Below are 11,827 nucleotides of genomic sequence, written 5' to 3' on the forward strand. Positions count from 1 at the left end.
CGGTTTGAGACATAAATTGTAATAACAGAATCCATCGACATAATTTTAAGAAAAAGAAAAATTTTATTCAAAATTTCCAAGTAGTCATAAATTTCATCCCAAAGTATATAATTAAGTTGCGATCATTGGAAATTTTCTTTCGGTTTTCTGATCTTTACGTGGTTTGATTCTATTTGGTGATGCAGATTGCTCAGTGCATGGGAGAATTTGTGAGGTTGAATTTGTGTATCCATGCAACGATGCTTTGCTTGGTCGCTAACATCTGACCATTATCGTTAAAGTACATTTGCCAGACCCAAATATGTTTACAAATTAGCAAACATATTGAAATTAAAATACAGTTATCTATCTATCCTCTTTGCAGATTCACTTTCATCTGGCTTAAAACTTATCATGGCCGGTACTGATCGGCGCCACTTGGCATTCGTTCCGTCATTGAATTAATTCAGAATTTCAGATGAAACTCTCAGATGGTCCCAAGATTATTTCAATTTTTACTTATTCAAATATTTATTTGCTTCCAAACACATGGAGATTTCAGTTCCCCACATAGGGATACAGTAACAACGTCAGGACTCCAATAAATTCTGAATGAACACACGTCTTCACATTTGCTCTCCCCATATATGAGAGCAATATATGCAACCGAACAAACAACAACATATGCTCTTCAATACAAAACACATTCCATTCATTGTTTGTAGCATGATCCTGGACCATCCGGAGCACTTCGAGCATAACTATTTCTAACCGGAGCTGCTTCAACCCCACGCCTTGTTAATTGGCATCGAAAATTCTGCAACCTTGGTAGTACAGTGGAGTTCACAGATGCTAACGTTGATTCATCACTCCATAAGCGCTCTACAGATTCAAGCAAGAGAAATCAGTAAAAGTATTGGGTCATCAATAAATACTATTTTTTAATGGAAATAATCCCAAACCTCTGTACATGAGAAAACTTATAACATGAATGCCCATTGTAAAAAGGCAATGTTTTACTGGATCAAATATATTCGAGTCACACCAGTCAAGCAGAATACATTTGTACAGCCATTTTCTACATATATATTTGCAAAAAAGACAAGGAAATCCTGGTACTAGATGTAAACCAATAGATGAAGATTTCAAACAATTAGCAAAAAATCTAACAAATCTCTTCACAACATCAAAGGTGAACTTTTGAAACTGAACGGATAGTGATTGTGGAACACTTAGGATCCATATTTTCTTACTTCTTACATCCAAAATATAACAAAGCTTGCAATAGCTAGCACAAAATCAAAATTGTCATTATATCCCCATCAGGTAAATTAATCGGGCCCTTGTTCATCAAAAGCAAAAAACGTATAAACAATTTATTACAAAATAAAGACAAATCCAAAAGAAAATGTCTGGAATTGGAATGTTGTGTGCTGCATGGTGACTCCGCTCATGCATATTCGTGTATCAATATCGAATATTTTAAATTAAATATAGGAATATTATTGAACAAATAATCACTTCTTTACAAATTTTATATACTTGTTATTTATGTATCAATCCTAATTGTTTTATTTAATTATATTGCTCAAATATATTTATTATTTATATGAATAGTCAGTCACAAAAGCTAAACTACTGCGGGTAAAAGATACTTACGAAAGCTAAGTATCGACATTTGTTATGAATATTTGTACTGTGAATATTAATATTCGGAGAGGGTAACTGATGTAGTCATTAACAATTGAAGAGTACATTAGATTTTAAATCAATAATCTAAAAAAATGGGAAACTTAAAAGATACTATTGGATAGAAGACAAGGACAATTATACCTTTTCACAATAGGACAGCACCTTTAAACAGGATCAATAGCAATAAGTTCTTGAAACTAAAGTGCCAATGCAGTATTCCAACACATACCTGCTGCAGCCGCTGCACGAGGCCATATTGTTTGTAGAACATTTGAGGGATCAGCTGTTTCAGCCCACATGCAAACCTCTCCCCCAAGCACAAGTTTTTTCTCTGAAGCATCAGTTATCCCTTCTAAGGGATCAGCATAGTAGACAGAATCCCAAGGGACATCTAAGTGATCAAGATACCAAAAACCTTGGTTACTATAAATGCACTTAAAACCTTTTGCAACAGCCTTTGGACAAACTCCAGACCCCAACCTACATTGAGTACACAACAATGTTTACATCCAAAAAGGCACTGGTACATCTTGAAATGGTCTAATACCGATCTACAGAACCAAATACTAACCAGTTATGCACCACAGTTTTGGGGTTGAGATCCATAGCAAAGGAATTGAAGGTTTCTTCCCTGAAGTAACAAAATTTGATGCAAGTATCACAGTTATCGTTGGACTAGAAAGTACATGAAAATTAAGAAACATAACCTTTATTGAAACATTAGCTTCTGATATCAGAAAAAGTCAACAGGAGGAGAATTTAGATAACATGAAATCCCAGTATCCTAATACTGGTAGCTCGATGAATTTTTTTTTTTTGCTGACAAACAAAATTCAGTTTTCAGTTCAGGAAATTACAAATCAAAAAATTTACCAGTTAACTGGAATCCAATTGAATGATATTGCAATCTCCTGAGCCCTGAGAACAAAATACTTATATCCATCTTTACCAGTAAAATTACGATCTTGAAGCCTGCATATGGAAACTGTAACTATAAGAAAAAAAGGAAGGGCAGAAATGGTATGCAGATAATTGGCTAATATAGAATGGTGTGCTAACTATAGAGTATTAAAAGCAGAATATACCACATACAAAGACAGAATAACCAGTCAGGTCAGTATAAGCTATATCTTTGGAAGACAGCTGAGGGAAACCACCCATTTGCAGTCCCAATATCAAAATAAAACTTCAAATAACCATCAAACTATTAATTATTAAAGACCAATATAAGATACATCTACATTCAACTCAAACTAGTAAATGGGATATTTTTACTACTATATAATAAGTGATCACCTCATAGTCACTACTTTGGTGTGTTTATTTCCAGTTTTACCCCTACATAATTTGTTATGTGATTTTGATGGTGTGGAATTATTAGTAATCTTCATACCTCTCTCCATCATCTTCCCATTTCTTCTCCAACTTCTCTCCCTATTTTATCTCAAATTCAAATGTTTTTTGCTCTCTACAGTTTTTTTTTTAAATAATTTTCAATTTCTTCAAATAACTAAACTATGCGAGCACGTGCAAAACCACGTGCGATGATTACTAGTTCTTATGGAAGTAAAGGATACTAGAAGAGTTAACAATATGAATCTACGTTTTGCAGGGGCCCGAATACAGGAAAAAAGATTCAATGTGATATGAATATGTGTTCTGATAATTTTTCAAAATCAAGATATAATACATAGAGAGTAACTCTTGCATATATGCTTCTATCTATACACACATCCACTTAAATAAAAATAAGTACATTTATTATATAAATGCATTAAAAATGGAATATTGGTGACTTCATCAACCTGTAACATCAACCATACATGCAATGACAATTAACTATAAATCAGTTTACAAAACCAACACATTAACCAGCTGGTGTCAAAGGGTACATAATATATTCATTCAAATAAAAAAAGGTTTAAATTTATCATTGTATTGGACATTTAAAAATTACAAAATAATTATGTAATTGTCCAAACTCGTTACTAAATTATTTACCAAGTATAAAGAATTAACCAATATAAAGAATATGGTTAATCTCAATTGGGTTTTGCAATTTACAGCATGTAAATATTATCAATGGATTCAAAGCAATATTATACACATCATTTCTAAATTCACATTTTCACAACTCTATTTATTGTTCCGACAAAAAATAATTAATATTTTTTCTATTTTTTAATTTTTTTAAAAAATAACTAATATGGTCAAATATGTTCATTGGGTTTATTGGATACAGTCTAAATATAATCGTTGACCACGTCAGATACGGTATGTGTATTTTCTCCATGACGGATACTTCTATAGACCCAGTATCAGTACCCAAGGATTATCCAGCATGGTTTATGACCGTTTTAGAAGTATCCGTGTACCATAGATACCAGTTAACATGACCATCATAAGAACCCACTACAACATGATCACATTGAAATATTTTGACACTGATGGAATTGCCATAAAAAATAATTGGAGAAGATTGATAATAGATTTATTTGTATGCTATTTGTCCCAAACATGCAACAAATTGCAGATATCCACACCAAATGATTATTTAGCTGTGCATGATTGATATCTGTGCACTAATGTGAGGGAATGCCTAAAATGTAGGAATTAGCGACGATTTTATCTTTGAGGATAAGTAATTCAGTTCTTTTAGCTAGGTGGTAACCTATTTTGTGCAGTAGATAGACTCCTTGCCATCTGAGTTGATCATGAATGACCATTTTTACTATAAATCAGTGGAGTAGTTAGAACCTGTAAAAATAATCAGAACAATTACTTTTCTTCTAAAAAGGTTCACATGCATAGAGTTGACAAATGAATAACGTTATAAATGGCATAAGACGAGAATATGAACTTGGCGCAATAATAGTTAACATCGAACTGGTATGCTTCCATCTGTCTCTCTCTCAAGCATGAGAAAGTTTATTATATCTTTTGAGTACATAATTCAAAAAATGATAAACGAGAACTATATGCAAGCACTATCAATGATTTGACAGATTTTCCAACCCAAAGAGATCAGACAAGCTACTAATTAGAAGTTATGGCTCAAAAAGGAACTTGGCATAAAAAAAGGAGCCAACATGGCATATGGAAGTTACGGAAAAGTGAGAAAAAGTACCACTGCTTCACATGTGGAGTCGAGTTCCAACAATCTGCACAAATAAGTGAGAATGGTAAACCAAACAGAAAATGTAGAGATGATAAAATGTTAAAGAGCCCCAGTGTCACTAACTACATAAAGTGAAATCGTCATGTTGCTTTTTCTTTAGCGAGACAATGGTTAAATGTAAAAAGTTTCAGGGATAAGATCAGTTATACTAAAATTGCAGAATCTGGTCCTCGGAATCATAACATATCAATATAATTACCAGCCGAACAACAAAAAAGCCCTATGTAATCAACCAGAATATTGGTCTTAAAAAATGTGTAGAAGATTTTTGTATACTGGGAAACAAACCATATCAAAGCACCATGAGTAAGTCCAATTAACAGAACTGACAAGATTATGTTACATAACTGTAGCAACAAAATGCCACTTTTCTCCAAGAGCAGACTAAAATTAGTATGCTCTTGAATTCCAATCATTAAGAAAAAATATCTAACCATCAAGCAAAACCAGTAATTTGATTCCCTCTGTAAGGCTCCATCATATATAAAGACCTCAAAAAGGTTACATTCATATCCATATAAGCATCAACATATAAATGCTTGGAAAACATTTGAAGGCCACACAAGGTTCCATTCCCATTTAAATTCATTAACCACTTATGTTTCAGAACCATACTCAAGCGAGTGGTTTACGATGTACAACCATCTTTATCATGGAATACATATAAAACGAAATTTATACCATCTCTAATATATCGCAAATAATATCATTTAAAGGAATTTGGTCAAACTTATTTAAAATACCATATATATATATAGTGAATGCCATGCCTAAAAAATGAAGGCAAATTACTCCATTTAAATGAAATTTGATCTAATTTATTGTCCTAGATATTTATTTAATACATACACACACACACACACACACAGATATATATATATATATATATATACAAATATAAATATTAATATTTTTTTTAAAGTGGGGGAAATTATCACATCAAAACTTTTTAACCCAAATCTATCGATTTTTCTTGTCTCATATATATTGACTCCGATCATGATTATCCTCAATTCACATACATCTAACAATATTTATGTCCAAGTGTGTATCATTGCATATATTTTGTTCTTTAAGCCTAAAGATCTTGCCCATCTCCATCATAAGGGCGTCCACGAGAACAAAAAACATACGATGATACACTTATACAAAAAGAAATATTGTCGGGTGTAGGTGAATTGAGAACAAATATGACGAGAGACAATACATAAACGAGATAAAAAAATATTGATAGATTTGGTTTAAAGGATGTTGATGTGATGAGACTATTTCCCCCTTATTAAAAACAAGTTATATCATAAAATCTATATATACAATTATACATATATATATATATATAGGATATTAATTTAAATCAAAATGCTTTTAACTAAGTTACTAACATCATTTATCTTCATTTTGGGGGCTTATGTTCCCTATATAACTGACCAAGTTCCTTTAAATGACATTATTTACGATTATTTTCAGGATCTTACAACCAGTCTTCAATATAAGCTCTCTTACACAATTTCAGAAACTAATTTGTGCCCAGTAGCACAGGTGACAAGGTCAAACAATAAATCGATCGTGCCAACACAAAAAACAGCACATGAGTGGAGGACAAAATACAGTACCAGATATTCATCATACTTATCGTGCTCAAGCTGCAAAATATTAAACGAGTTCTTATTTTCCAGTAGTTTTTTTCCGAAAAAATTAAGCAACCATTATAGATATCTTCAAGCAAAGAAAAATATCATACAGGAAGGTACTGATAATAATAAAAAGTACTGGTTTTTACCTGTATGGACCTCATCACCACCTAAATGAAAAAGTTCAAAAGGAAAAATCTTCCTCATGTCTGCAAAACGGAAATTGATGTCACGATCACAAATAGAAGCAGGTTCTCCAAGCACAATAGTTTATGCAGATAGTAGGCCTGAGAGGATCAGGGCTTCAGTGTCTCCTGAGTCTGATGGCTCCAATTAAATAAAACTTTAAGTTTAGAGATATCTCTGGCCTCTTCGTAACTTGTCCTGAGTTTATATACTTATCGAACAAAGATCTAGTCAAGAAGAACTTGCAACTAACAATCATACGATAGTGAATTTCTGTTTTGACAGAGTTACACATAGTTAATTCTTTGTTGGCATCATATATGAAACTGAATTTCTGTTTTGACAGAATTATATAGATTTAATTCATTGTAAACTGTAAGTCAACAAAAAGCTATGCCGATTTAGTAAAACTGGCATATGCAACATTGATAAATCATGAATGTGTGAGTTGTTTGTCATTACTCTTTCACTACTTCAAAGGAAATCTCTCTTTCTGAAGAACTTTTTATATAAAGATTTCAAATAAAAAAGATAGCTCACAGATAGATGTTATTCGGTGAAAAACTTGCAACGGGTCGGCAAGATAATCATAACAGTTCAACATCAAGAATCAGAAGTTTACCAACTCATGCACGATTTTGACTAAAAAAAGGTATACTGTGACCTGCCAGGATGCCGGAGATCAAATCAAATGTAAAGTTGTTTGAAACATCCAAAGGCTCTCTGCAGGAGGGAGAAGGCCAAAGATCGGGATATCCTATTCCCCTGCATTAGATATAATTTGTTTGATGTTATATATTTGAAGATACTATCGCAGTTTGCAGATGCAAACAAATAAATTTAGTTTCTGAAGAAAAATAAGCAATTGTCAGAGCCTAAACTATGTATCCTTGGTTTAGTTAAAGACGAAAACAACAATGAATTCTCTCCAAATAGCTTCCATTGTTCATACACGGGAAGAAGTGAGTCAGGCCTACTAGAAAGTATGCAACCACAAATGTTCATTTAGCCATCTGAAATATTTTAACATGAAACAATGCTACGATAAACATGCAGCCTGATTGGTATGCCTGCTGAATACATAATGTGAAATTATGCCATCCAAGTTACAAGCATTCTATGCACCTATTTGCGTCCATTCTTGACCCAAAACTTAAATAAAAGCCAAAATTAAATCACCCAATTACTTCCAAACGCTGGTGCTATAAAACCTGAAATTCTAATATATTGTTTCCAAGAAGAATTCGCAAACAAATCTTGGAAATGGTTATCATAACTGTAGCCCCAGTACATAAGTAATTTTTGGTATGTAACCTAACTAGGGCCAATAAAAATGTTAACGGACAAGTTGTTTGGTACTAAGAGTATAATTTACAAGAGAGATTTTTTGTATTTCATGATGTCATTAGCTTTACCATGATTCTGCATGCCCAGGAACATCAACTTCTGCCATAACATTTATGCCTGAAATAAAGACAGATTGAAGCAGTTAGTCCATAGAACTTTAAGTTGCATTTTGATTTATGATTTAAACACGAGGAATTGTTGGAGAGTCGATAGATTTGAATACCACAAGTTAATTCAACTAATAAAAACAGAGTTGAAATTGGTTATCTTGAGGGAAAAATATTTACAGTCACTGAAAGGATTAAAATGGTTTCTTTCAACTTCATCACACTGATCCTGAACATAGCTCAAACAATTGGCCAAGGATTTCATAACCATTTTATCAGAGTGATCATGAATACATATTAGAATCTACTCGTAAAATTTCTTTCTCATGGCACGTAACATACCTCTCAGTTTTGCGAAACTTCATTTTACGCCATATGCAGTAGACATGAGAGATAAAAACAACATTAGAATTTACAACAGGAGTACAAAAAACATGAAGGTATGCCCGTAATGAAAATAATTATAGTCCAAGCTTCTATATTAAGGTCCTAAGAAAAATAAATTATCAATTACTGCGAGCTTAATAAGCTGAAATTCTGATTTTCATAATTCATGGTCCTGCTAGTGGGATCAATAGGGATAACTGAACCAATAAATGCCATTCCAAGAAAATATTCTAATAGAAATAATTTATTCTTGGTGCAATTAAACTGCTAAGTTAGAGAAGAATGTGACAGAAATATAATAGGTACATACTTAACAATTTCATAAGCATCATCCACGGTGTATCGTTCCCACTTGGTGTATGCGCCTTTCCACAAATTTGGATAGGTTGGCACTTCAAGAGGAAATGACTCTTCATCTATGATGTGCCAGTGTAGGACATTCTACTGAATGCAATAAAAAACATATTTATATTCCAGAGAGAAGGAAACAAATTGTTCAAACAAAGAGAACTGAAATGGTTATCAACGGGTCTCACAAGTTTGGCATATGACATAGAGTCTATAGCTTGCTTGATTATTTCAATTGGCAAATAGTGCCTTGAGGTATCTGCCAAAACATGAGAATGTTGCAGTCATTCATAAGAAAAGCAGTATAAGAATAACAATAGATTGTCGGTCAACAAAAGACTCCACTTACCAAGCAAGAGCCCACGGTATGTGAATCTCGGCTTATCCTGAATGTACCACGGCGCCTTATACAGTTCTATGTTTTTTGTTTCATAATCAAAATAACATAGCTGGCTCAATGTCTGGACAAACAGCATAATCAACTAAGTGAGAGGATAGCATTTAATTCAACATTTTTTTATCTCCTCCATATTTTCGTGAGACAGTAGGACTAAGCAAAAAAGGATTCAAGAAAAGCATTCTCGTCAACCCCTCTTCCGATCCACAAAATAAATCCCTAAGGCTTGTTTCTTCATTTTCCAAAAATACATATAAATTATTTTATAATTCTTTTCCAGAAACACGTTCAACACACTTTTTCATTTCAATGTACAATCACTATGTTGATTCAAATTTTCACAACTCCCAGAAATAGGTCATTACAATATTATATATTAATCCAAAATACTATATCTTCAAATTTAATATACCCAGTTGATATTAATATTAAAATATCAAACATAACAATATGTTATAAAATGTTTATACTACAGCATGGCACCAGTCACCACTATGTGGAATTCGTAGCACGATTAAGGATCTTTAGTAAAACATCTATTTTTAATAACAAGCCAACATACATCTTATTCACACAAAACACTTTCTCAAACTATTTCCCTGACATTCTCCCCCCACAACAATTAAGAAAATGAAACTATCAAGATCTTCGTTTCAAAGTCATACAAACATGAAAATATAAATTCCTCACCCCCACTTTTGACACTTATCGTTGGTGTTTGGATTTATCAGTGATAATTCAAGAGAGTGTTTTTTGGAAATACGATCCTATGTTAACTAAGTTTTTGTTTTCTCAAGGATGCATTTTTTATTATAAATTTCATAATATGCTAGAGTCTTTGGGTTTTTACTTACTTTTTGCTAGTGTGTACAAAATTTAAAATTTTTTACAAGAACGTATTGAAAAGAACAATAAAATAATAGGGTAATCATGTCAAGTAGCAAAAATTGAATTAATGGTAATGAAAACCTTTGGGGAATGAATTGAATGAAAATCTAGTCCTGGCAATGAATAAAAATAAGATGATAATTTTTTATTTCCGTTTGAAAATATTTATGCGAAAAGAAAACCCAAAAACGCCATTCTTTTTCTGCCTCATTTACATGTGAATCTAGCAAACACATTTACAAGCAATCAACTATCACCACTTCTCCAGTACTGAATAAAACTGTAATTACCATACAACTGTATGGTGTGGACTACTTACCTCTAGGCCACGTATAGCCCCATAGACGGTATTTGCCTGCAACATGACAGAGTAGCTACGATTAGAAATTAACATTGGAATAGTGCCAGGGTGGGTGTTGAATAAGAAGCACAAAACAGCTTAGTTTTGGTACTTTAATGGACAACAATAAAAAGATGAAGCTGTATCCCGAATTCATGACATGGTAATTCATAACTACACTGACAAGTACAAAAAGATACAGAGTTCATTGAGCACAATAACATAAGCTTCATGTCCAGCAGCCATATGAATAATTCTATTTTAGAAAGGAAAATGCATAAATAAATACAATGATCTAGCCTATCTTGTAGTTCAATTCCATCACTAGGCAGTTAACATACATATAAAATACTAAAATTGGCCCCAACATAAATAGCCAGGAAAAATCAGATTGTCTGGCTCAAATAGATTCTCATATTCATTAATGAACTCTATGTGCAAGAAATGTATGTCGTAATTATATTCATTAATGAATTATCTGTGACTGGAAAACCCAGTACCATAAAATATATAACTTTCACCTCAATTGTGATTTCTCCAATGATCGACAGCTCATCTCTTCCCGCCACCATCAATGAGTAGCTTTCGTCAACTCCGAGTTGAAGCTACAACACCCAAACCCAGAAAAAAAAATTGTAAAGAAGCTGGAATCAAAGAAGCAAGCTTTATATAAAAAAAAAAAAAAAACCATTGAAAACACCTCTTCATCCTCTGAATGAACGATGACATTGACTTTCGTAAGATCATAGTCAACCCCAATCTTCGGAAACCTAAAACTGTGCTCGAAGATGATGCTTTTATATCTGTTGAAGGCTTGCGTTACAATGGGAGAACCGCCACCATTCCCGCTGGTAACAAGCGACAGATTGGGGTCTACGTTGAGAGTTTGATTGCCGAAAGTGTAATTCCAAGGCAGTGGCCAAATATAGGGGATAGAGTCTGCCTCCCCATCATCGAGCTGCTGTTTGAGCTTCCGATTGGTTGAACTGCGACCCAGGCAAGGCGAAAACAGTAGCAGAACCAGTAGAGGAAGGAGATAGCCATAGCTGTTAGGGCTTGAAGAGTGAAGATTCATTTTGCTCGGAAATGAAGAATGATTCGTTTACCAACCAACCACCAACCAACCAGAGAGAATATATTACAGCATTCGGAAAACTATCTTGTCTTGTCTCCGAATCATTGGAGTGGTATGAGTAAACTATATATAATGTGATGATGTGATGGGAGGAATCCGATATTTTAGTAGAGAGACTACATATTTCTATTTCATCGAATATTTATATATTTTTATTTTATATATTTACGAATAGTTTATATTCACATTCAAATTCAAACAAATTTCTAGTC

At 33.1% G+C, this 11,827-nt stretch overlaps 1 protein-coding gene across 1 annotated transcript; it reads right to left on the reverse strand.

The window, feature by feature from the left end:
- Positions 1 to 471: 471 nt before the first annotated feature.
- Positions 472 to 11,661, reverse strand: LOC142538248 (beta-hexosaminidase 1). The gene is made up of 15 exons (XM_075643612.1): positions 11,181 to 11,661; positions 11,002 to 11,085; positions 10,460 to 10,495; positions 9,205 to 9,316; positions 9,044 to 9,114; positions 8,818 to 8,948; positions 8,463 to 8,479; positions 8,082 to 8,130; positions 7,331 to 7,431; positions 6,630 to 6,689; positions 4,799 to 4,832; positions 2,545 to 2,643; positions 2,243 to 2,302; positions 1,901 to 2,151; positions 472 to 861 (listed from the first exon to the last, which is right to left on the reverse strand). The coding sequence occupies exons 1-15, from the start codon at positions 11,553 to 11,555 to the stop codon at positions 692 to 694; spliced, it is 1,650 nt and encodes a 549-aa protein (XP_075499727.1). The 5' UTR covers positions 11,556 to 11,661; the 3' UTR covers positions 472 to 691.
- Between the last annotated feature and the right edge of the window lie 166 nt (positions 11,662 to 11,827).

This window comes from Primulina tabacum, chromosome 1, assembly GCF_025594145.1.
Source record: "Primulina tabacum isolate GXHZ01 chromosome 1, ASM2559414v2, whole genome shotgun sequence".
Taxonomy (NCBI): domain Eukaryota; kingdom Viridiplantae; phylum Streptophyta; class Magnoliopsida; order Lamiales; family Gesneriaceae; genus Primulina; species Primulina tabacum.